Genomic DNA, 27,996 nt, shown 5'->3' on the forward strand with positions numbered 1-27,996 from the left:
ACAAAATAATACAGATGTTAAAATAAACAGTCTAGGGATTAAGAACTCTCTTTTCAATCAATTTTTGTCTACAAGGATTTGGGTAGGACAAAGTCTAGTTGAAAATGTTGAGAGTAGTCTTTTCTACAAATGGCTGAGTGATTAGTGTGACATTGAAGCTCAGTAACGAAAATAAGCAACCCTGGCTATGCCTGTGGATTTTCCCACTGGTGACCTGTAGCATGTAAGCCTGCAATTGCTGAGGCACAACCAACTGACGACGTATGAAAAGGTTACTCATTATAAACCAAGAAATGGATAAACTCATCATTTTTAAAGCATGAGAAACACATGTTCCCCAGTTAAGACCATGCACTCCAAATGTCAGGCCAGAGTGAATTTTTAAAACCAAGCTGTGATTCTCTGAACATCAAGTTTATAATGAAAATGTTGACAGTATCTTAGAACCACTGTAGTATACAAAATTTAATATGTGCCCTTGTTTTACAAGATTTTGCTGGCATGAAAGAAAATTAAAACATTTAACATCTTTCACCTTACCAAATTTCTTCCCTCCTCTCCACCACAGTGCCATTTCATTTATAAACATACTTGTTATTTTCACAGGGTTGGACACACACTCTGCTCTATGCTCATATTCTCTTCCTAAAGGACGAAAGTGCTCAAGAGGCCACATTATCTTACAGTCTCATTCACACTCTCTGAAATTATGCAAAGTTAGAGAAATAAGCTGAATTATTTGCATAATTATATGAGCAACTTCAATTATTCTGATCACTGAAATACTAGGAAAATCCTTTCACAAAAGCCTTTTTAATTCTTTGTTTTATTTTTATTTATTTATTTGAGAGAAACAGACAGAGAGAATGGGCATAGCAGGGACTCCAGCCACTGCAAATGAACACCAAATACAATACCAACTTATGCATCTGGCTTCTGTGGGTACTGGGGAATTTATCCTCAAATGGGTGTCCTTAGGCTTCACCAGCAGGTGCTTAACTGCTAAGCCATCTCTTCAACCTACAAAAGCCTTTTAAAATAAAATCAGTGGACAGATTTATATATATATATATATATATATATATATATATATATATATATATATAGTATTATATATTATATACACACACACACACATATATATATATATATATATATATATATATATATATATACATACATTTTATATGCTTAATCTATCATATAACATATAGATAAAGTATAAGGTATTTATAATAACCAGAGTCCCTCAAAATTGGAGGTTACAAATATTTACAATGTTTTGAGGGTGATAGACAAAAATGCTAGCTTTATTGAAAGAAACCAATTTGTTCCTCTAGGCAAACTGGAATGGTTATTCACAGGTAGTTGGCAAGTAGAAAATAGAGTCTATTTTTTTAAGTCATTTATAAATAAGAAATAGATGGAGACATTGTCATTACATTTGTCAGAATCTCCTAACCCTAGTCACACCTTTATGTCACTAATAACCATTCATATTTGTAATATATTAAAGGCCAGCAAGGGGGCTGGCCAACTTGCAGTTCACATGCTTTTGTGGAGAGTTCCATGGTTTGCTGGTAACACACTCTTTTAGGCCTAAACAAATTTTACTTTTGCTAAGAAAGAATGAAATGTGTGCTTCAGTATCCAGATGTAATCAAACTCTGAATACCATCCATGTATTTTCTAGGCCTGTCAAGATGTTATTCATTTTGATGACATCAACAAAGATATCAGTCCCAAGCACTGTGATAAGAGCTGTCAGAAAGGTGGAGGGGGGTGACTTGTATGCACTGAGCTCATACAATAGGGAAGGGCTGATGTGTCTGCATGGGAAATAGGCCAGATCATGGACAAGATCCAAGGTCTCCACATGGGACATTAAGCTTCACAGGCTTTTCTCATCCTATTTACTCCCAGGGATTTAAAATGGTGCTAATTTCTCTCTCTCTTTCTCTTATTTGATTTTTAAAGAACATTTATTAACACAAAAAGTTATTACCACAATGTTAAGTAAAATTGTCTAATGAACAACATCCTGTTTTTGCTGTGACTATGAGAAGGTGTGTGAACACATTTGGTGAGGAAATACCTTTTAAAGGCTACCTTGGAATTTACAAGCCTTTTCTTTTTTCACACATTCAAGTGTTTACAAAGATTCTTTAGAAATCTATAACTGTGTATTTGTATTATTATTTGTATTATTAGTTTAAAACTCATCATGCATTAACATATAGGTTTTATATTCTTGTGGTGCAGAGATTGAACCTAGGGCCTTGTATGTACTTGGCAAGTATTCTACCACTGAGCAATGCCCCAAGCCCTTACAACATTAGATTGAAACTACTTTCATTTAAAATATAATAAATACCATCGTTAGCCGTATATACACTATATACATAACTAATAAAAAATAAAGTTCATCCCAGTGACCTGAGGCTGTCTACTACATCATCTAAATGAAATGAACTATGAGCCCTTCATTGACTTCAAAAATATGTATAATAAATTAATAATTTAAAAACTGAAAATGTATAGTTTGGGCTGTTTTAAATGAGGCCAGAGGGGAAGACAGGGCCCAGAATTTGGAGGGCTTTTATGCCACCTTCTAGATATTTCTCTTCACAGAAAATAGTACTTGGGTATTCCAGAAGACCAAGACCCTGGTGAGAACAGCCTCTGGGAAGCTGTCTGTAAGGTTTGCCCAGCAAACAAGCCTCACGCAGCTCAAGAGCTATGTCTGTACTATGGGATGTCTGTGGGAGTGAGCAATGGACTTAGATGACCTTTGGAGGTAAAGTGAAGCCAGTTCTATTTTCTACTTAATGGGACCCAAATAGATTCTAGCGTTGGATATTAGGGGCAGACTAACAGACTTTTAAACCTGCCAGTGTCTATTAATATGTTTGTACTTGTAGTGATTTCATTGCTTGATATTTGTCTTAGTGAATTTTTCAAATATATGGAATTCTACTAAATATAAGAATATATATCAATATCTTATTAGCAAATAAACAAAATACCTTTACTGTACAGTAATTAAAACATGTCAGACTGATCTGAAAGAAAATAGAAATGTCTCTGAAAAACATAAATGAGGGCTGCTATAAACCACAGGATCCTATTTACAGGATAAGATGTCCTCCTGTATGTTATAAAATGAGCAATGAAGATAAAAATGCAGATTAGCACTTTTCAAGACAGGAGAGAAGAAAATGTTCCACGTGTTCCACAATTAAACGATTCCTTTAGAAAGAAAAGCCCAAGTACATGGCATGGGAATAGCAGTCATGTCTTCTAAACATAGGTATTTTCCAGGTGAGGACTCAAATAGAAGTAATCTCAGAGAAACAGCAACACTGTTAGGTTATAATGTGCCCAATGCACAGTGGGAACTCAAGGATACCCATTGAACCAGTGCCTGAATCAAATAAACACTGTTTTTTTTTTTTTATGTTATGTTCTAACCTTCAGAATTAATAACCTTACAAACGGGTACCTCAAAAATCCATCGACACTGAAATTTAATGTTGATGGTATATAGACTGTTTAAATCTTTAACATGGTTTTTTAAAATAAGTTTCTTGTTGGTGAAATGTTCCAGATGGAATCACTATAAATGAATTCCCCTTATGACCTTTTTAAGGGTAGTAAAGCCTCAGGGTTACAACAAAACTGATTTCCTTCTTTGTAAAAAGGATTTTTTTTTTTTTAGAAATATTTGTAATTGAACAACAGCTCAGGGGCCATAAATCAAGTAGTGGTTTTATGATTGCAGTGTTCATCAATATGTTTAAGATTTAGAGCTTTTGGTTGGGAAAGCCTTCTAGATGGGAAGGCAAGGGTGGGGTGTGTCTGTGTGTGATATTGATATTAAATAGTGAAGTAAGCTACATTACACAGTGTAAGCCCAATCACTAATGAGCACTGTGCGAAATATACCCAGAGCACAGCTCCCCTCACATATGGAGCGAGCCTACACCTTGATGCCAATCAGACTGTCAATGCAGATACCCTCCATGATCTGGAAGGAGACATGTTGCTGTGTGAAGCAAAATCTTGGTGCTTAACCATCCTACAGAAGACAAAGCCCATGGCTCTCCATTGTCCTGTTGAGACAGGTGCATCCATACTCAAGTTGCATATAGAAATAAGCCATTTAGGAACATGGGATGAATTCTGTGTAAAAATGCCCTCTAATGCTGGGGAAGGTTTACCAATCATGCTTTTAAGTGGAGAATCCTCAGAGTGCTCGTAATTACAGTTAAATTTAAAAGAAAAGTTCCAAGGAACTATTATCTATAGCACTAGAAACCACAGCTGTGGTGTGTGTGTTTCATTCTCAGCATATCATATAAAAAATAGATGAATTTGGGGCCTGCTGTGGCTATTTTATTGCTATCAAAAACATCTGTTATTCTTTTGCTTCTGCTTTATGCTACACTTATGACCCCAGATATAAAACAAGTCATTTGCTATATCAAGAATATGTGGCTGGGCTGGAGAAATGGCTTAGCAGTTAAGTGCTTGCCTGTGAAGCCTAAGGACCCCAGTTCGAGGCTCGCTTCCCCAGGACCCATGTTAGCCAGATGCACTAGGGAGCGCACACGTCTGGAGTTCATTTGCAGTGGCTGGAAGCCCTGGCGCATGCCCATTCTGTCTTTCTCTCTCTCTCTCTCTCTCTCTCTCTCTCTCTCTCTCTCTCTCTGTCTCTGTCACTATCAAATAAATAAATAAAAATGAACATAAAAAAGTTTAAAAAAAAGAATATGTGGCTGTTTCAGGGCCCTTGATGGCTTTTAATTATTCTCTCACTTCTAATATTAGGTATACTTAATCATTATGGAACAAATGATTAAATATTTTTCTTGTTATAGATTACATATAGACATAAATTAAAAATTAGAGAATTAAAATCATACTTTTGAGAGAAGATTATGTTCACTATTTACATTCAGTACTTTTATATAACATATATGTTTGACATTTATATAATACACATAATATATAATATGAATATATATATATGTGTAGATAGATAGATAGATGATAGAGAGAGAGAGAGAGAGAGAGAGAGAGAGAGAGAGAGACAGAAAGAGAGAGAGAATGGTTACACCAGGGCCTCTAACCACTACAAATAAACTCCAGACACATGTGCCACCTTCTGTATCTGGCTTTACAAGGGTCCTTTTGGCTTCACAGTCAAGTGCCTTAACTGCTAAACTCTCTCTAAGTCTGTATTCAGTATTTTTAAATATATACTATGCTGGTAATGACAGCAAAAAATGAGTAATTGTGTGTATGATTTATCTTCAATCCTTTTAAAGTCATGTGCTGTTGATTGAGACAGAAAAAAGTTTGATGATTTAAGAACTATAAGCAGTAGAAATATGTGCAGTAGAACAATAGCTCAGGGGTTAATATTGTCTATAATTTATTCTAGTTTATTCGTTCTAGAATTTTTTCTAGATTTGAATATTTTATTAATATGAAAATTGAACATAAAACTAATATCTTCCCTCAAAGATTTTATGTAAACAGTAATTTTTGCTATAGATATAATAAAAATATCAGTACCAGAGATGAGTTCATAAAAGAGAAAAAAATGACGTCAATAACTTTATTGTCAGTCATAACTAGTATTTACAATTATGCTACTTACTCTGTTACTTAATGATGAGGCACAGGAAACATGACCACAAAATACAACACTTTGGAAGTCAAGCTCTGATCTTCTGTCATTCTATAAATTTTCTGATGTAACACTGCCAACATATGGTTGTAAGGTCATTTGATTAAGTTCTATTTACATATTGGCCATATTATTTTGCCACTGAATTAACAAAAAAAAAAAAAAAAGAAAAAAAAAAGGCGAGCACTACCCCGACATCAGGTTCCTTTTACTGTCATATCTGTTCCTTACATGCCATTTCTCTTCTGTGCTTGAACCACCAACAAGAAGAGTACTTAGAGAAATGGGGAAATTAAGACTATCAAGAATGACAGAATCCAAACAACTTATTTTCTTTCTCAACAATAGTAAATATAGAATATCTCTATGGTTTTAAAATGAAAATATTTGCTTGATAACTAAACCTTCCAAAAATGGAATTTTTAGAGTATTCAAGGACCATGGGATTCATTTTCCAAACTGCTTCACTGAATGAACTTAACCTTCTAGGAAAGACTTATATTTGCTCCTGTAGTGAGAAGGAATATGAGCATTCTTTCTTGCTGGATCCTTTATATAACATTTGAGTGACCTGAGGCTATGTACTTTATTCTCCTTCCCTTCAAACAAGTACTTTCTCCTGCTTCCTTTTAAGTAGGGATGTAAAGGTCAGGTTATCGTTTCACAAGAGGTTTCTCTCCCCATAAGATGCACTCACTAATTATTTCATAACTCACTGAAATGGGAGGCTCACTGAAACAACTCCTCAAGTAGCTAATTATTTTTTTTAAACACAGGGGAGTTTTAATTATAATGCCTGCATTATTTAAAAACAGAGTGAGACCATTTGCATCTTGAAACATCTATTGTAACAGAGAATTTAAAAATATTCCTCTGAAGGAAACAACAACTAAAGTAAATGCAATTTAATTTGACCTTTATTTTATTTATCTTCAAAAAGTAGAAAAAAAAAGTGATATCAAACTTGGCATGAACCATAAAATCACATACAAAGATGAAAGGTAGCTAACTAGTATTCCTAAAAGACTGTTTAGAATTTAGTTAATTTTTTTTGAAAAGGTGGTATGGTCTCATTGTTTTGGGAGAGATTTGTAATTCATCTTTATTGAATATCTATCTTTGATAAGATTTGAAATAAAGCATCCAAATCATAGCGTTTCCCTAGAATTGATAATATCAAGAAAAGGGGTTTCTGAGTAAATCAATTATGGTTATTATTACTTTCCCAGTTTTTATTTTAGGAGGTTTACTTGAATAAAAATAAATGACTATCTGATGGGTGTAGGTCAGGCTATTCAGTGCCTTTAACACTTGAGAGTAACATGATAAGAGAGTATTGTGTATCCAAGAGCCTGCGCTCCAATCTCTACTCCCATAGAATTGGGTCCCTCTTTCCATCCTGTTCTGTCAACCTCAGCATCTATGTCAATGAGCTTGTTGTGTATCGTGATCTAATTCATATAGATGTACTCTCTAAGGAGCTATGGAATCCATGTCACCATTTGTAATACAAAGAGATAACTTCTCGAATGTTAATAAATCCTATATCTACCTGAACATAGCACTGTGTAAGTGACCCAGAAGTCATTGCTGCTTTACCCAATTGGGGTCCTGTCCCAAAGTGTATAAAGATGAGAAGTTAAAGTTAGGTTCTGTAATGGTTAATATCAAATTTGAATCAGTTACATCAGAAGTCAACTAAGAGTTATACTTTGGGGCAGGTATATGAAGGTATTTCCAGGGAGAATTAACTGAAAAACAAAGACCCTCACCAACAGCAAGGAATTCATCCAATGGTAGCCCATATCTGAGGTGTCTGAGACTTCAGCATCCAGTGTCTTTGTCTTCCCACATGAATCAAGGACCAGCAGCTCTCCAGGAATCCTTCAGTCCTTCAGTGCCAGATTGGGACTACAGAGGTATCCAGGCTTACATTGAGCAGCTAGTGGTTTCTCAAGCTCTCCAGCATGGAGGCAGTCAATGTTGGACTACTCAGCCCTGGCTGGTTAAGAAAATGCATCAAATCTGCTTGTAATCTATTTCCATTCATTCCATCAGTGCCTATTCTAATAGAGAGCCTTAAGTAACCCAGTTTCCAATAGTGGCCCTCCAAACACACACAACAGTGAGCCCATGAGCAGCTGCATGTGGGAGCATGTTTGTGGACAGGCAGCTATGGCTGTATCAGAAGAGATGAAGTAAGACAGCTCTCGTCACTTTATCCACAGGAGCTTGGTTGGAATCTGTTTATTTCCTCACATTGAGTCTTTTGTTTCCCCCTAGACAAGGGGAACAGTTTGGAAACTCATAGTATAAACTAGCTCACTGCCACACACCCAGAAAACCTGCTTCAGTGAATATTAGTTGAAAGGTGAATTCAGTTGAAAGAATATAAAACAGGGTGAGAAAAGTGCTGAGGAACATTTTATAATCGTGGTAGCAGGTGCTCCATCTAGAACTTCTTGTCTGATAAATAATAAATTGCATTAAATGCACTGGCATGATTATAAATCAACTGTTGGATCTTTAATTCAGAAATATTTTAAAAGAACTGAATGAATTCAAGTTTTTCAATACTAAGTTCAAATTCGACAGCTTCTGTTAATGGACTGTATTGGTAGATATCTAGCCACAGGATATAATATCCTGGTGGTTTGAGTTAGATTCCCCGTCCACTCATGTGTTTTGAATGCTTGGTCCTCAGCTAATAACAATTTGGGAAGTAGAACCTTTCTGTGGGAGATATGTTGGCCCTACAACATACTTCTGTGTTGCTGGGGGTGGACCTTGATGATTTTTATTCCTCACCTGCCAATGTTAGCTTGGCTCAGCCTCCTGCTGCTGTTTGCTACCTGCTGTGTCAAGGAAGTGATGCCTCTGCTCATGCCATACTTTCCCCTGCCATAGTTAAGCTTCTCCTCAAGAGTGTAAGCAAAAATAAATACTTTCCTTCCATCAGCTGCTTTTGATTGGGTACATTTTCCCAGAAATGAGAAGGTAACTGCAGTAGAAAATGCATAGCTCAACAGTACAGGCAATGTTTTCATTCCCTCCCTTCAAAAAATTGTTTGGTATCATCTGAGATGGTAGACAATTATTTCATAACAGTGGTAATCATGATTTTTCTAAGACCAAAGGAGCCACTGTGAGATATATTTTTTACTACTCTCATCCTTGAAAAAAGAATCTTCTCTGTACTAGAACGTTGCAAGCTACATATCCTTTAAAAGTGGCCACAGCCTTAAAAGGAAGGCCATTACTTTGTCCCATGGCACAGAAAAGAATCCTGAGGAACAGAGAGCTGGCAACAGCTGCAGTTGGTACAGTCTGTGTGGCCAGCTACAAGTCATTTCAGTATTCTAGTTATGGAGGTCACACATGCCCTTTAAAAAAAACACAGTAGAGAGTATCTTAGAAAAGTTGTGTATTAATCCCAAAGTCCTTTAATGACCTGAAGAATGTGTCTGGAAGTACTATGAAAATAAATGTTTTTGAATGACTGATCCAATATTACAGATAGAAAGCCCAAATTGTCTTGTGCCATCATTAGTCCCTTTAACAGTCAATTATTACTGAACACAGTGTCTTATCTAATAATTTTGTGCTGCTATGTAAAACTGCTGTTGTGTATTAATTTAGCAGAGCATTAATTTCCATTGACCTAAAAGTGAAAATTTCATCAGTGCCTGAAATTTAGCTGAAAGGTTTCATTGTTTGCTGTCACCCATCTACTGATATCCCCAGAGGAAGGGATAGGACAAGGAGGAGGCTACTAATGGTATCTTGACTGTATTTACTGAGTATAAAGCTAATTTTAAAAAATGGAAGAAGAAAAATGGACAGGGGAGGAGAGAGAGAATGGCAGGTATGAAGCTCTCAATAGGCAGCAAAGTGTCCTTGTCTTCGTTGGCAAGATCCCTCATACTAAATATCATGGGCACTTTACTTGGTGTGAGAGTAAGAATATAGTAGGAAAAACATTAAAGACAGTTACTGTTCTCAGCTTAGTCTTTAAGCTAAACAGTGGTAGTCATAGCAGAAATAGACTAGAGAATTTTAGGTCAGAACTAACTGTATATAAAAAAATATTCCCCGGTTATAGGCAATAATGGTTACATTTATTTCAAATAGAGATGTGGCAGGAATTCTTTACCCATTGAACTTAAAATAAAAAAAAATGCCAATATTATGTTTTGACAAGATATTAGATGAGAGGGTGGTCCTTTATTTATACATACTGCCCTCCTTTCCTCTCTAGTCAGTGTGCTCATTCCATTGAATAAAATGTTCTCACCAATTAAAGATTGATTTCATTACCACATTTTTTGTTTTACAATAAAAGAAAGAAAACACTTTGAGAAGCAAAAATGGAAAGGAACATTATATTAAGTGGTCCTTATACCATATCTGAGGGTATAAAACAGATTTTTTTTCACCCAAGCAAAACTGACTGTTACCTTTTAGAGGTGTCTGGTTTATTGACTGCTAATGCTTTAAAAATGAGATTAAATCAGATCTATGGTCTTTATTACAAGGAAGATATATGCCCCTTGTGAATTCTAGAGGTTTGGCCATCTTAACCTCAGCAGACATAATACTGATGTATGCTATGTTGCCAAACAGCACAGTAAGTGTTTAAAATGCTGTGAAGAGCTGTATTGCCTAGAAATGATACCATCTAATATTAGATTGCAGCTCAGTGACTGAATCCATGAGCCTGTCCTTGTGCAGAATACTAACATCAAAGCCACTTTATTTTAATATCTCATGGGGAAGGAATCATTCTTCATTTCGCCACTGAAACAGAAAACACATAAAAGTGAATCTCGATTGCAGGAAAACAGAAACTGCAACTTATCAGGCCATTTTCATTAACAGTGCAGACACAGCTGCCTTTTATAATAGGGCATCAAAATGCCAGCCTGATTCATCCCTGTAGCAGAGCTACACTGGCACCAGAGGCTGAAGAACAGGGCCAGGGTCCAGAATGCACACAAAAGAGAAGATAGAATGCATGCTCTTATTCACCTGTAGCAGCACACAATCTCCACTTGCCTGATCCTCAGTGTCTGCCTCACATGCTCCTCTTCATCAATCACAATTATCATTAACTTTAAGTCCTCCGTACACTTAAGACCCGTCAATCAAATTCCAGACACCCCTCACTTATAGGTTCCAGGAGGTTAAAATTTTGCTTGTCATTATCAGGATGTCACCTATCCTAAGAACACTGGCACTAAATCAGGCTGTGTTACCTCTAAGTAAAATGACCAACATCTTAGATCTATCTGGGATCAAGTGACTTCCCAGAATATGGGACTTTGAAATTCCAAACCCAGGTCACCCAATGCAAATCAGAATGTTTGGCCAGTCTTTCCATAGTGAATATGACTACCTACTCTCCAGGACACCGTAGGTGAGGGAATAGCTGGTGTGACTGGATGTGGCTGTCTGCTTTTGTTAATTTGGGCTGGTATAGCAAAGCACCATAACTGGATAACCTATACACAGTAGGAATTTCTCTCTTCTTAACATGTGTACTTGTGTGGTATGTAAGAATGTGTGAATGCAGGTGGGTGTTGTATGCATGTGCACATGTGTGCATGTGGAGGCCAGTAGTAAATGCTGGATGTCTTCAATCATTGTCCACCTTGCTCTTTGAGACAGTGTCCATTTACTAAACCTAGAGCTTACTGATCCCTAGGGATTCTCCTGCCTCTGGCTTCCTAGTTCTGGGATTACATACACATGCCACCATATGTACATGGTATTGCAAATCAGAACGCAGATCCTTATCTTTGTGTGGCAAGCACTTTACCTATCTACTGAAAATCTCCCCGGTCCAATATGAATTTATTTTTAACAGTTCTGGAAATTAAAGTCAGAGCTGAGACAGTAAGAAGTGCTAGGCTTGGGTCTTCACCCTTCTGGGCTTCTGTTTTCATGACATAAAAATTGTGAAAACTACCCATATCTCTGTAAGTAAACATTAGGTCACAGACATTCTTGGTTTGATAGAAATGATTAATTATTGAATTTGCTTAAAGTATATTCAGTATTTCAAACAGAAATCACAAATGTTTAAAAAAGAGGTAGATTTTTGACTAGAAGAACAAACGCCAGTGTGACAAAACCAAATGCTTTAGCAAACCTTGACAATTTATTAGTAGTAGCAGCATATCACCATTGAGTAGACTGAACCACACAGCAGAAACATTTTGCATAATAGGTCAAATATCACTAACAGCTGGACATGTCCTAAATGTTCTTCCAACCTCAAGAAGAGCAAGAGTGAAAAGCTGCTATTCTGTGTAGTACAGAGTCAGATAATACTCTGATCTCTGACTTTTTCACCTACCCTCTGCTTTCTCTCAGCCTCTAACATAGTAACTAGGGTCATATCCACCTGCAGCGAGGCCTTATTTCTAGTAGAGGCACTCTCTCCACCTTAAAGATTAAAAAAGTAAGGAATACTTTTGTCCTGCGAGGTTCTGCCACTGAATATCTTAATCTAATACCAAAAAAGAGAATTTTATCTAAAATCTCTACCAATGTCTCTCCACTCTAACAGGGTCAGAACTGTTAGCACAAATCAGTCTTGTGCTCTATTTCCCCCAATATCTCCACCTTCTGACCTCATCATGGAGCTAGACTTTCAGCTTAGGAGCTTTAAGGAGATGTATTCTGCCATTATTATAGTGGTCATAGTAGGGGGAAAGAAACCACAACAAAATATGGCATGAAGCTCTGTTTGGCAAGTTATAACACATCTATGAGATCTTTTTTTTTTTTTTTTTTTTGGTGTGTGGGGGGAAGTATAAAAACCCTTTTGTAAGTCATTTTTAAACAAAACAAAAAGTTTACAAAATATAAAAGATACATATAAAGAAAAACTTGTTTCAAATGTCCCCAGAAAAGAAGGAGAAGAAAGGGGGAAATGCCAATATGATCAACAATAATGGTAAATGTTTTTTTTTTCTTTTTAGTATATATCTGCCAAAGCAAGCACTTTTTCCTTATTTTTAATTTAAAAAAAGAAGAAAGAAAACAAAAAGCAATGGACACATGAAGCAATTCTTTAAATGTTTTTGTTTATTTTTATTATTTGAGAGTGATAAAGAGAGAAAGAGGGATGGAGAGAGAGAGAGAGAATGGGCGCACCAGGGCTTCCAGCTACTTCAAACTAATTCTAGACATGTGTGCCCCCTTGTGCCTCTAGCTAACGTGGGTCCTGGGGAATCGAGCCTCAGGGTTCTTAGGCTTCACAGACAAGCCCGTAACCACTAAGTCATCTCTCCGGCCCACATAAGACACTTCTTTATACCATCACCTCATAAAGTCATCACTTGTACATTTCAAATTAAATGAACCATCTCTGGAAAAGTGTGTGGAGAACAGTTGTTCCTATCTGACTATTTACTTTTCCTTCCAAAATTGAGTGCTCATTCTGACCAGCCTTCCAAGGTGAATCAAGACTAAAATGATATACAGAGCAGAATTAAAAGTCTACATAACAGCCACCTTAGTTCTTATGCTGTTATTTATTGAGAACTAGAGATTAAATTTGGAAACAGTTCTTGGAATCTGTTTGCCCATTTGGGAGCTTAAATTTATTTTGTGTTGGATCTATTTGTTTTGTCGAATGTTCCACATCAAAAATTATGAAAAGAAATGCATATCATAGCCCAACTTTTAGTTAGATCATAAGGAAACCAGCAACAGGGGAAGGCCTGATTCCTTTAGGTTACATAGTTATATCCTCCCAATTGAAATATTTGTTCTTAAAGGGAGGTTTGTTAAGTTGCAAAAAGTAAAGTTACCAGGCTCAGGAAGTAAATAAAATACACCTGAAAGTTACAAGGCCCTTCTGTAGGTCATATAAACAATAACTGCTAGCAAAAAAAAAAAAAAAAAAAAAAAAAAAAAGATTCTCTGAGCAGCTGAGCTGCCTGCAACAGTATAAGCCATTTCCATGCTAGGGTAGCCTTTTTGCTGATGCAATTGCTTTTGGGTTATTCATGCCACTTAAGGAATCCTTACTTATGATCCTGTCCATAAGCTTGATAAACTCACAAGTTCAATAGTTAGACTTGTATGGAATCATTTCTTGGTCTGTCATTGGTACCCTATCTGAGATGTATTGATGTTGATTCATGTCTTTTCAGGAAAAGCCTTACACTTTCTTGGTAGATCTAACACTGCAGGGGCCTTCAACCAGAATGGCGGAGAAGAATTAGAAATGTTATGGTCTTCCAAAATATTTCATACTGCTTTCTCAGTGTTCAAGTGCTCCAGGTATTCCAAATTAGATTCTAAACATGCTACTTTCTAAGGATCTGCATGCCATCAGTTCATGCAGATGAATGGAATATTCTTCTCATTTGGTTTTGAGCTGACAGTGTAACCAAGAAGAGACTTTAGTAGTACTAGGGCAAAGCTTCCTCACTTGAAATATTCATGGTATGGATGAGACCAGTGTAAGAGTAATATAAAGCTGAAAGGGCAAGAGAAATTAACATTACAGAAGTCATATATTAATGAAGCTATAGGATGGAATTAGGACCTTATTTTTCTAATTGTTTATTAATAAAACTTCTACTATACACATAATTAATGAATAAGTTGAGTCACCTTTAAAAAAATCTTATGATGCCATGATGATTATTGAGATTTTTGTTTCCCAAGCTAATTGAGGGAGAAAAGTCAGCCAAAGATCATGGAACATGACTCATTTTACATCATTTCTTCTTCTAGAAAGTATACTTCAATGGTAGAAAAGTAAGTAAGTATCCCCATTATGGAAAATGATACAGAGATCCCTTAGACAGCTAAAACTAGATATGTCATATGATGCAACTATCACATTGCTGGGTACATATGTCCACAGAAGTGAAACAGCATGGCAAGGGGCTATCCACATCCCAGAGTCTGCAGCAGGACGATTCACATGAATCAAGACATGGAGCCAACGTTAGTAGCCATCATTGGATGAATGGATTAGAAAACAGAACAACACTATTCAGCTGCCTTTAAAAGAAGGAAATTGTGTTACTCTGGATAATAAAGTTGACTCTACAGGATACGATGTCAGATGAAATAAGTCAAGTGTATGCATGTAACTTACATGTGGCATTTAAAATGTTGAACCCAGAGAATATAGAATGATAATCAACAGAATCTATGTGCATAGAGGGGGAGGATTAGCCAGTGGAAAGCTTGGTGACTAAAATTCATAAGTTCAACATTGTTAAAAAGAGTAATTTCAGAGGTTTCATAATAAAATGATAAACACTTTAAGTGATCCCTATGCTAATTATCTTCATATGATTATTATACAATGCATACTACATATATAAAAATTATATTATGCTATGCAACATAGAATTATTTTCTAATTGAGTATAAAATTCTTTTAAAATGTGCAATGCTTTCACAAACATGCTTTATCCATAAAAATAAATATGACATGGTGTAACTAGGAGAGGGGGAGAAGAGTTCACATACCTGCTACTGACACTTTTGCTGTCCGACTAATAATTGATCCAGAATCTCCCAACGATGCCTCACATTGGTAAAGTCCTTCATCCGGCTTGTGATGTCTGGAATGAAGTATGTTTTGTATCAACAGAGACCCATTGGGAAGTTGCTGCTTCCTTTCATCCATGCCCAAGGCTAGGTAGATACCATCTTTCTTCCACTTGATAACAGGAACTCCTTGGTCTGATTCTGCAGAGCAGTTGAGCAGGACATCTCCTCCCCGCATTGCGACAGCATCAGAGGGTTCCGACAGGAAGTGCAGGGATGTGAAAGCTTTAATTTGGAAACCTGATACAAGAGAGCACAGAGAAATCAGATTATTTACTCAGAGAAAGTCAGGCTTCTGAAAATTATACAAGAATAAGCAGGGCTGGAGAGGTGGCTTAGCAGTTAAGCACTTGCCTGTGAAGCCTAAGGACAGTGGTTCAAGGCTCAATTCCACAGGACCCACAGTAGCAAGATATACAGATACACAAGGGGTGGGGGGCATACATCTGGAGCTCATTTGCAGTGCCTGGTGGCCCTCGTGTGCCCATTCTCTCCCTCTCTCCCTCCCTCTCTCTCTCTCTCTCTCTCTCTCTTTCTCTCTATCTGTTGCTCTCAAATAAATAAATAAAAATAAAAAAAAATTAAAAGGAATAAGTAATTATTAGATATTGGGAATATTGTATTAAACCAAAGGCAATATGTTCATTTGAGCTTCAATAAATGAAGCAACTAAATACCAAAATAATTTTAGGATAAATTAAGCAATTCATAAGTTTTAGAATTAATTATATCATTAAGTCAGTCCATGAAAATTTAGACAGATATTTTCCAAATGGTATTAGTTACTTTAAAGCTTCAATAGTTAATAATATGACAGTTAAAATTTTAGGAATTTGTTTTATATCTTTATTTTGATTAATTATATATATAATTATATATATAATATATATATAATATAATAAATATATATAAATACATAATAAATATAAACATATATAATATTATCTCAAAGGTTGACACATTGGTTTATAAAAATATAAATCAATACTATGCATGGTGCTCTTCCATGAACTGGTGATCTGGATTGAATCAAAAGGAAAAAATAATACAGCTGAGCACCAGCATTAATTTCTCTCTTATTCCTGGCTGCAGATCCAATGTCACCAGCTGCATAAATTCTTCCACCCAGTCTTTATTTCCTGACCATTATGAACTGTACCTCAAATGATGACCCAGCATCAACCCTTCCCATCCTTAAGTTGTTTTTGTCAGGTATTTTGCCACTACAAGGGGAAATTAATTAATAATTTGGTAGTAAGAACTAGAATTACTGATGTGGTAACCTAGCCATGCAGATTTTCAGCCTTTAGTACAGGTAATAGGAGAACTGTGGAAGAATTTAGAACTTTTATATCTATAACTTCAAGAATACTGTAAGCTGAGGTTAATTAGGCACTTCAGTGGCAACTTGGAAGAGCAGGATGCAGAGAGTAACATGAACAGCAGAAGCCTCGCTCATGAGATTTCAGAGGGGAATAAGAATCTATTGGAAAGTAGGTAGTTCATATTATATTCACTCAAAGAACTGACTGCATTCCTCTTGCTTCCTGAGAAACTGAATGAGACTAAATCCAAAACAATGGATTAATTTGTTTATTGGAGAATACCACAAGGAATAATAGCTTTCAGACTGTGTCATGGTAATGAGCATTGTTCTGATCCAGGTCAACAAAAAGAAAGAGCAACAAATGGAGAAAAATCTGAAAAATATGCCATTTGTAGGGAAAAGCATAAGAGTTTAAGTTGTAGGCCAGAATATGCTGAGAAAGCCACTTTAATTGTTAAAGCGATTACCACCACTAAAAAGAAGCCTCTAGCCAATTTAATACACATATTCTCAATTTAAAAAAATAAAAATTGATAAATAAATAATTTTAATAGGAAAAATGCCCTGAAAGCAAGACTTTATTCAGAAAATTTTATGGAATTTTTATTTTATGAAAATATAAATTCATGGGCTGGAGAGATGGCTTAGTGGTTAAGCACTTGCCTGTGAAGCCTAAGGACCCTGGTTCAAGGCTCGGTTCCCCAGGTCCTACGTCAGCCAGATGCACAAGGGGGTGCTCGCGTCTGGAGTTTGTTTGCAGTGGCTGGAAGCCCTGGTACGCCCATTCTCTCTCTCACCCTCTATCTGTCTTTCTCTCTATGTCTGTCGCTCTCAAATAAATAAATAAAAAATGAACAAAAAATGGCAAACACACACCTAAGAAAATGTTCATCATCCCTAATCATCAGAGAAATGCAAATTAAAACAACTATGAGATTCCACCTTACCCCAATAAGGATAGCCAACATCAAAAGGTCAAATGAAAATAAATGCTGGCGAGGATGTGGAGAATCAGGGACACTCATTCACTGTTGGTGGGAATGCAGGATGGTACAACCACTTTGGAAAGCAATAAAATATTTTTTAAAATAAGACTGTGTGACAGGGCTGTAACACCTGAGAGTCACTGCCTGTCACTGTGAAGATAAAGCTTAGGTTGCAATGGAGACCCCAGGATGCCATAACCATGGATACCCACTCAGGAAAACTACATGTATAGAGTGAAACCTGCTTATAAGAGATGCTGTATATATGAAAACAGCACCTCTAAAGCCTAGGTGATTCATGAACCCAGATGCTAATACATGGAGCTGTATAGTTTGGCCCTTGTTCTACTGGGTTTCCATCTTACTTTGCTCCAGATGGCTTTCTATGTTTGCATTCTTCTCTTTTTGAATGGGAATGTTTATTTTCTTCTGTTGTATATGAGGACTATGTAATTTGTTTTCAACATTATAGATCAAGACAGTTATATTCACTTGAGTCTCAGAAAAAAATTGGGTTTTGGACAGTGTCAGAACTGTTAATGATTACCAGGACTTTTGAAGTTGGGTTGAATGCATTTAATATTATGAAGTGGCCATAAGCAATGAAGACAAGAGATAAGAGGATATGGCTTAAATATGATATGTTGGTTGTCATGTCGACAAGACATGGACTTATGATGCTTAGCCTGAATTGTCAAGGTGATTGGATCTACTATCAACTAAGAGATAAATTTCTGAGTTTGTCTGTGAAGGGCTTTCTAGATTAAGTTGATTTATATAGGAAGAACTATTATAAATGCTGGCAGCACTATTTCCTGGGCTGGAGTCCAGACTGAATAAAAAGGAAACAGCTAGCTGAGCATTAGCATTCATTGTTCTCTGTGTCATGACTGTGGATGCAATGAGACCAATGGCTTCATACTTCTGCTGCTGCATCTTCCCTGCCATGATGGACTGACTCTCTTCCTACAAATTATAAGTTGAAGTAAAACGTTGCTCACTTAGGTAGTATATTTTTGGTATTTTGTTTTAACAATAAAAAGTAATACAAAAGAAATAGGCAAAATTATTTAGAAAAAACTTCAGATTTGGTTTTCAAAGATAAATCTCATCTTCATAAGCAAGTCAAAATAGCATCTCTGAAGTATCTTAATTGCTGTCCACATGTTTGTTGTCAGAAGAAAATATCATAGTTGGAGTTTTACAAATATAATTGAACATAAAAATCAACAATAAGCATAGAAAGTTGTCTAAACATCCTGAGGGGGAGGGGGAAATATGATTAGTATATTATTTTGGAATTTGACAGTATAACACTGATTGTTAAAGACCTTGAAGGGGTCTCAGGAGATATAGATCTAATACTTTTTGTTTTTGGAGGTAGGGTCTCACTCTAGCCCAGGCTGACCAGGAATTCTCTCTGTAGTCTCAGGGTGGCCTCGATCTCTCAGCGATCCTCCTACCTCTGCCTCCTGAGTGGGTACTGGGATTAAAGGCATGCACCACCACACCTGGCTAGATCTAATATATTTTAAGATAAGGATATACATAATTCATTCAAGTCAAAGTACTTTCAATCTTAATGTCTAAGCCTAAAGATTTAGTCATATATCATATGTCATTTTCAATAACCACTGTAACAGCTTGAGATTTTGTGTCACTGTTTAGTCCCATTTTCTTCTGATCCATGTTTCATCAAAATGTAGCTACAGCATTTTCTAGTAAGTGTTTATTCATTTGAATTTCCAGTTAATTTTATTAAAAAATATTTTTAAAGCTGGGCTTGGTGGCGCATGCCTTTAATCTCAGCACTCGGGAGGTAGAAGTAGGAGGATTGCCTTGGGTTCGAGGCCACCTTGAGATTCCATAGTTAATTCCAGCTCAGCATGGGCTAGAGTGAGACCCTACCTTGAAAAAACAAATATATATATATATATATATATATATATATATATATATATATATATATGTTTTAACTTCCATTTTCCCAGGATTACAACCTCATTGTCATTAGTATAATTAATTTATATCTAATGTGAAGAGTTATGTGAAAGTATGTTCAGTTTTGTAATGTTTAAACGGCAGTCATTTAAACTGATATAATCAATGTTCTCAGCAGAGATTGATCCACATTGGATCTGATGGTCAGAATTATTTATTACCTTCCTACATTTGTTGACCCCATTTTTCAGTAAAAATATAGCTAATACAGCTGCTTCTCCCTGTGGTACCTACTGCACACCAAGCTCAAACCTTTTAATTTTCCCAGTGAAGTACATCAGTTTTGTCATGTTCTAATTCTATCCAACTGGGCCATCTGTAACTTTGCTGAAGCTAATATAAAGAATGCAATATGATTATTTGAATCTATTATACATGGTGTTATTTAAGATCCCAGATGACATTAGTCTGGCCCTGTCACTGTTTTTGTGTAGCTAACCTCGAGTTAGTATAGAAGTCTGCTATTGTGGTAGAAAGTCTAGATTTCTAGTGTGTGGCCCTGGCCTTGTTACTTGAAGAAGAGCAGTTCTAATAGTAAGTCCTCAGAACTCAGTTCCCTCCCTTGTCAATGAAGGTATAGTATGAGATGATCTTCGAGGTTGGACGGGTGGATGTTGGAAAGGGAGAGGTATCCATCAATGGAACTTACCAACCTTCTGAGGGACAAACTGACCTCAAACACAAACCTCTTTCTAGCTCATCATCCTTTGCCACACAAAGCAAAGGCTAGCACACACTTGATGAGACATACTCCAAGGTTGGGAAGGTGGAAAGAAGTTCTCACGTCGAATGCCATGATGTTGCACTAGAGTGATATTCTCATTTTTCATATAAGTAGCATTAATATAACTGAAATAAATTCAAGACCTGGTAACTGTATTAAACAATCATTTCTTGTGTTTTTGTTCTTTCTGGGGCCAGTATTTTATATGAAACCTCATGCTGAGCACCTTATTTATGCTGCAGAGCACAAATACATTTAGTGCGGCTGTTTATGACAGCATGTTAATGAGTATATATGCCTATTACCACAAATAAATAATCCACTTACTCTGAAAGAGGGAGGTTATGACAGTTATCAGTGCTGCAAGTACATGGCTTAGGAAAGTTAAATAAAGATTAACTTTTCCATAAGGCAATTACCCTTGCAGCTTGTTGGCAATTTGAGATTTTCTAGTCCTTATAACAATTATAATTTAAATTTAAGGCTTTGGAATAAAGTAATATATTTTCTTTCAGGCATTTGCATTACTTACTTATTTTTTAGATAAGATGGACCCAAGTGAAAAGAGTTCATTGAAAATTAACAAATTACTTTAGTGGTTTATTTGTCAAAGTTTTAACTGATGGGAGGCACAGACTGTGTCTGGTTCTCTCTGTAAGGCTTTTCACACATTTCTAAGAAATGTCATACTCATAATTATAGATTTTAATGCCAATTACCCATCTCTTTTTCTCTCTTATCATGCTTTGTAGAGGGATTTTGCCCACTACTAGAGCATAGGTTAATATATCGGTATATCACATATTAATGTGGAAAAGTTTTATTGATTATTTCAAAAAATCAATCTTAAGTCAACTGCACTGAGATAATGTATTAGGAGGATGTGCAATAGATGAAATCAACCAGAAAAAGAAGACATAGAAGGAAATTTGGAACCTGTAGCTCAAAAAGTGGTTTGAAATGTATAAAATGAACTGGTATGAAATGTGAGTACTCAGATTTCCAGAAAAGTATAAATTTCCTGGGAATGAAATGAAAAAAGGCCATTGCAAATGGACATAGTAATGTGATAATCAAACTTAAACAGCTTTCTTTATATGCCCAGAAGGATTTTACACTAGGATATCCATGGTTTAATGTCATGCATAAGCATTTTGTTTTGATTTTTTTTCTTGTTCTTGTTTTTTAAGTTATCCAGCAGTAATTGCACCATCAAATACATTTCCCAACCTTGCTTCATAAACAAAGCAATTCTTGGGATGAGAAAGTAGCTCAATAGTAGAGCAAATGCTTAGCAGGTATATGATCCTTGTTTTGATCCACATAGCTTCCAAAAATACATAAACAAATTAATTATGAAATAAATAAACTGAGCAATTCTTTTGGCCTTGCTATAAAATTGCTTAAGGTATATTTTGGAGAGGTACATTTAAAGTACCAAAATCCAAAACACATTCATCAAGAAACTTGCACAGCTGAGATTGACATCAAAGTGCAGTATAGGAATGAATGAGTCTCTAGCCATGTATCTCCCAAAAGGTTGAATTGAGTAAGCCTTTGTTTAGAATGTAGGCAGAAGTCCATATATAAACTGAATTAATGTACAACTTTCCTCCCTGTGTTGATTTATCAGATCATCACTTGATGACCCCACCCCTCCTTTCCCATTCATTTTCTTCTGTAAAAGGGTAATTTATAAGCAAATAACAAAATTGTCCATGCTTTCCTGTAAAAAAAAAAAAAAAAAACATACCTACTATTGAGGAGTGACCAAAAAGAGAACTATTTTCATCTGTTTTAGATTTTTCAGGTAGCACCAGAGACAATAAAACTGAATCTTCATTGTCAACTTGACTATATTTAGAATCATCTAGAAAATACATCTCTAAGCATATCTGTGAGGGTGCTTTATGAGAGACCTAACAGAAGAGGGTAGATGCACCTTGCACAAGAACAATGCCATAGCTTGGAGCCAAGGTTGAATAAAAAGAGGAAAGAGAAAACAACAACAACAAATAAAGATGAACACTGACATTTGCCTCTCGCTTTCCTAGTCAGCACCAGGGACCAATTCAAACTACTTCACTCTGCCAATCCTTCTCCAACAAGGTGGACCACATTCCTTTGAATAGGGAAATTAAAATGAATCCTTCTGCCCATGAGGTATTTTTTTGCATCAATAAAAATTTCAATAGTACAACTGAGGAGGACATGTAAGTTTGTATTGAGTGTCTAGAAATGGAACTCTTCCTTAACATCTTTTAGACAAACAACAAGATGATCAAAAAGTAAAAATGTTTCTGTAAGCTTAAATCCCTCTGTGCTGTCTGTCCTTATCAACCTCATGTTCATTTCAAAACCCAGCCAGTTACAGGGACAGCCTAACCTAGAACCTCTTTTATAAGGTAGGACATTTTGTCTACAATATCAAACATTGTTGAGTGTGAAAAATATTTCCTTGTAGATTCAGAAATCCCTTTCCTAGTCCAAAATGTAAAAGCTTCTAGTTAAAGCAATAAAAGTGGAAATCGAATTTATGAAAAGTACCATGGAAGACAAAAGGAGCTCCTAAAGATTTTGGGAGTAGAAAATGTCATAAAATCCCCATAGAACATGCTATGTATAATTTTATATCTTTAAATATATAAGCTTTCATTTTAGGGAACTACACATTTCTGATAATGCCCAAATCCTTGGAATTGACCCAGGATACCTTTTCACTATTATCTCTTCATAGAAATCTATGTCATTTTGTGTGTGTGTGTGTGTGTGTGTGTGTGTGTGTGTGTGTGTGTGGTGGCACATGCCTTTAATCCCAACACTTGGGAGGCTGGGTAGGAGAGTTGCTGTGCGTTCGAGGTGAATTCCAGATCAGCCTGGACCAGAGTGAAATACTACCTGGGGGAGGAGGCAAACAAAAAGAAATTTAAATAATTATGTTGAAGATTCAATAGAATGTGCTTTATATTAATCAGGTATCAAATACATATAAATTATAACTCTGGTCTTTAGTCCTGACAAAATTGTAAAATACTTGTGAAACTATTCAAGGCAGCTTGAGAGGGAATAACAAAAGAAAAAATAAAAAAAAATATCACAACTTAAAACATGCATGAGCATCACTGGTTTTAACATACGAAAATATAAGTACTGAAGAAGGTTTTCAGACCAGTGACAATAAGAAGATCTGGAAAACGGTAGACTCAGAAGCTACCCTATCCTTGTCAATCAGCAATGACGGAGGGAGCACCCAGTCACCCATGCTTTGGGGGGCATCTAGGAAATTCTCAGGATAACCAGAGCTTGAGAACTCTCTTCCTCAATATATGGAGGCCAGGACACAAACATGGGGAACAATGTGTTCCTCAGGTCATTTGGCTGCAGTTTTATGAATTTGGAAAACCTTTGGAATTTGGGTCAATTATTTTCATAAGTACGGAGAGGATATTTGTGGGGACTACCTAGAAAGGCTCATAATTAAATATCTCTTTCCATACATGTTTTGTCCACACATGCTGGTTCATTTGTCTTTGAAATGCTAAGCAAGATGAGCCAGGAACTATAACCAGCACTCTGCCTGGGCCTCAAAAAACTCATGTTAAGCAAAATACAATTCCACAGTCAGGGCTGGAAAAATACCTCAGAAGTTAAGGTGCTTGCTTGCAAAGTTTAAACAAGGTGGTTCAATTCTTCAGTACCAAAAAAAAAAAAAAAAAAAAAAAAACACCAAAAAAAAACCAAAAAAACAGAAGCACACAGTGGCACATGTATCTGGAGTATGTTTGCAGCAGCAGGAAGCCATTCTCTCCCTCCCTCTCTCTGTTTGAAAATGAATAAAAATTCTAGTTAGTTGGACATTGAAGATGTACCTTGAAATATTTATTTAAAAATCTCCCAAAGGAGATTGTTTAAATAGCACTTAGCATTACAATATGTTTCTTTAAATAGCTTTAAAAATATTTTTTTTTCTTTTTTACTTATGAAAGAGAAAGAAAGAAAGAAAGTAAGGGCACAACAAGAGCCCCTGCCATTGCAAACAAACTCCAGACACATGTGCCACTTTATATGTCTGGTTTTCTGTGTGTGGTGGGAAATCAAACCTGGGCTATCACACTTCATGTGCATGCACCTTTAGCCACTGAACAATCTCTCCAGCTTTAGTTAGGTTTTAATTCAACATTAAAATTATACTTTACAGGATCAGAATTTCAGACATTTACCTGCCTTTAGTCCAATCCAGTCTCAAGATGAGTGAAGTCATGATTTTGCTCATTCTGTAATATTCTGAGAAGATGCCTTGAATGTCACATCAACCTAAAACTAACTTCAGCTAGGCCAGAAAGAATATGTGTATCCTTACCACAATGAGGTAGTAGTGGTATCAGTGAAATTTTGTGAAATTAAAGCCCAATAAGGCCTGCAGAACACACCCAAACATAAATTTCTTAAGCAACTTAATTTTCAAGAAAACCACTAATGGACCTTGAATAAAGCTATTACTTAAGAAAAGAACAGTGTTGTGTTACCGACCTCCTGCACATTGGGCAGTGGGCCTTTGCTGGGTATCATAGAACTGATACTCTTTTCACACTTTGATAAGAAACAGGGTGAAAATAATGTGCTTGGAGGATATGATCATCTGTCATTGTAGTATTTGATAGACACTAACATATTTCAAAGCCGTACTCCCTGAGTTTTCATTATCAGCAAAAATCAAAAATGAACTGTGTTTTTAGGATTTATTCCTGAAATTAGGTGATGCAAAAGAAGATGTCAGGAAGGAAGTACAGTGAATTTCATTGTGGGAATTTAAGAACCACTGAAACATAGAGAAGCCACAGATATAAGTTTACACAAAAGTTTAATGGAACAAACTTTATCACTGATTGGAATTGTCAGATTTGGTCACAAAACCAAGAACATAACTTATACATGAATTTCATATGAAAATGCAAACGGTTTTAGTATAAACATGTTCTAAACACTTAGGCTTAACAACTACTGCACAGAGTATGTTTATAACAAATGTTATTTGTTATGCGTCTAAATCTCAAAAAAATAAAAAGACAATAGTCCTAGCTATTTAACTCAGGGCTCTGAATACTAGACAAGAGAATTCTTCCACTGAGTTATATATATCCTTACTACCAAGACTCAAATTTAACTTGACTTTTTTATCCTATATTTTATCTGGCCTATCTTTCTCCCAGGAAATTATTTTCTGAGCACATGGCAAAAGTAAGGAAACAGCACATGCATTCATACCACCCAATTCAGTACACACAGAACCACAGAGAAGACTGAACTCTTAAAATGCTACCATGATTGAATCAGGAAAAGTGATTTTAGCAGTGGGACATTTGCTGACCTAATACAACAAGACCAAATATGCCCTGAGAAAGGTGGCTGAACTCGATTTGCTCTTCACACAGTGAGTCATCCTTTTCTCTTCCCTTTATAAGACGGGGAGAAAAATTTGGAAATAAAAATGCAAGATGTAGAGTTCAAAGGCAGCTGCCCAGGCAGAAATCTCTTTACAAGCCCACACAGACATCTGCACCAGAAATTCAGAGCACATGGTGTCTTCTGCAAAGCAGAGGGAACTTTGTGCCTATCTAAGGTTTCTATAGGGCAAGAAGTATGCCTGAGGCAAGTGTCCCAATGTCCTATGGCTAAATCCAAAGGTAAAGAAAATGATAAGGGCCAAATTCACGTGAGGGTGGGGTGGAGGATGGGGAGGGGGCGGGGGTAACTTCCTCAGCCCCTTTCTGCTTCAAGACCTAAATCTCTAAATCACACCTTGATTTTGCTGTGTGTTAATAGGGAAATTGTAATGGGAATTGGGGAGCACAACAGGTAACAATCTGACATCAAGGTTATCATACCCCAGGCCTTGTGAAAAAATAATCCTTAAGAGAGAACTCTGATGTGCTGCTTATTCTCATCTTTGTTTCAGACTTTCCCATCTCAGTTTGGTAATATGTAAGCTAACTTTCTTTCTTTCTCTTTTTTTTTGTTACTCATAAGTATTTCTCCAAGTAGGAGGCAGTTATGAATGTGGACCTGCCAAAGGAAAGAAAGAAGAGCAAGAAAGGAAGAAAGGAAGAAAAGAAGGAAGGAAGGGAGGGAGGAAGAAGGGAAAAGAAAAAAGAATGAGGCAGCAGGAAGGGAGAAACAAAGGAATGCATGAAGGAATGAAGGGCATCGAGGGTTCTTACAAAAGGTAAAATGTATAGATAGGCTTCTAGCAATTGCTCCAACCAAATGGCAGCCTAGTGACAAACACTGGGGGAAAAATTAACTGTGAAGGACTGATCAGCTCATTGTTACTAACAATTGTCCTATATTTGCTGTGACCAAATAAGAAAACATGAACATAGAACTATGCATGGTACCACAGCCCTGTATTTGGTAAGTAGAGGCAGAAAGATCAGGGGTTAAAGGCTATCCTTAACTACATGATGAATTAGAGGTCAACAAGGGCTGTCTTACACCATGTCTCAAACAGCAAAAACACAAAGAAACAAAAAATAAAAACCCAGAAAATATATACATAATAGAAAATAGCATTATTGTGTATAATTTGCGTACCATGGTTAAACTTTGTTATGTGTTTCCCTCCAAGATATGATTCATTGCTTTAGAAATAGTCTTTTTTTAAAAAAAAAAAAAACTACCTACAAGGTGGTGATGTAATTTTACATTGAAATTTGAGGCATTTTATTATAAAGATTATTCTTCACTCATTTTAAGTGGATTATTTATCATTAGGTTTTCATAATAGGGAAACAATTTATACACATGCCATAGTTTTCTCACCTTTTTTTTTTTTCCCTTTTGGCCTTTAGTTATAGTAAACCCATTAAATCTGAAATTTTACTGTAACTGAAGGCCAAAAGGGAAAAAAAATGCATTAAAATAATAACATTGGACTTTGAAATGCTATTTTGTTTTAAATGTAATGTTGAAGAATGATGTTAAGGATCTTAAAAATATCCCTATGATACTTTCTCATTCATTTATTCTTCTCATATTACCTACCTATTTCATGTATCATATAATTATAGTGAGGCCTCATTTGGGACTGGGATACAGTATGTGGTAGTTTGAATCAAATATCCCCAGCTTGGTCACTAAATGGGGGTAATTTGGAAGATTAACCCTTGCTGGAGGAGGTGTGTTGTTGGGTGTAGCTACCTCTTGCCAGGAATCTGCTCGCTCTTTATTTTCTACCTACTATGGCAGAAGTGATAACCAGCTTTGGCTCATACCATGATTTCCCCTGCCGATCTGGAGCTTCCCCTTGATATGATAAGTTAAAGTAAAAATTTTCCTATCATAAGCTGCTTTTGGTCAGGTATTTTGTCCTAGCAATGAGAATGCAATTGCAACACAAAAACCCCAAATCAGAATAATCTCAATAAGTTCTGGCTTTCTTGGTTTTCTATTCTAGTACAAGAAGTCTATAAAGATCTAGCTGAGCACATACATAAAATGCCAGGAAAGAATGGGTACTAAAGAATAAAAATGAAGAGGGTGAGGACACAGGGAGTTTGGAGGTGGTGGAGAAGGCTTCTCTGATTGGGATGGGGGGGTAAGATTTAAACAAAGATGTGAGGAATTGAACTGCTTTGGTGGCCTTAAAAAAGAAAACATGCCATAGAATTAGGGACATAAC

At 36.2% G+C, this 27,996-nt stretch overlaps 1 protein-coding gene across 3 annotated transcripts in view; it reads right to left on the minus strand.

Annotated features, from left to right (window-relative positions):
* The window catches only part of Dcc (DCC netrin 1 receptor), a 1,292,030-nt gene that overhangs the window by 843,688 nt on the left and 420,346 nt on the right, over nt 1–27,996 (minus strand). For all 3 annotated transcript variants that reach the window (XM_045143229.1, XM_004667488.2, XM_045143230.1), the window contains exon 2: nt 15,200–15,520. In XM_045143229.1, the coding sequence (XP_044999164.1) occupies nt 15,200–15,520 (321 nt within the window). The remainder of the gene's footprint in view (nt 1–15,199; nt 15,521–27,996) is intronic.

Source organism: Jaculus jaculus, chromosome 2 (assembly GCF_020740685.1).
Source record: "Jaculus jaculus isolate mJacJac1 chromosome 2, mJacJac1.mat.Y.cur, whole genome shotgun sequence".
Lineage (NCBI taxonomy): Eukaryota > Metazoa > Chordata > Mammalia > Rodentia > Dipodidae > Jaculus > Jaculus jaculus.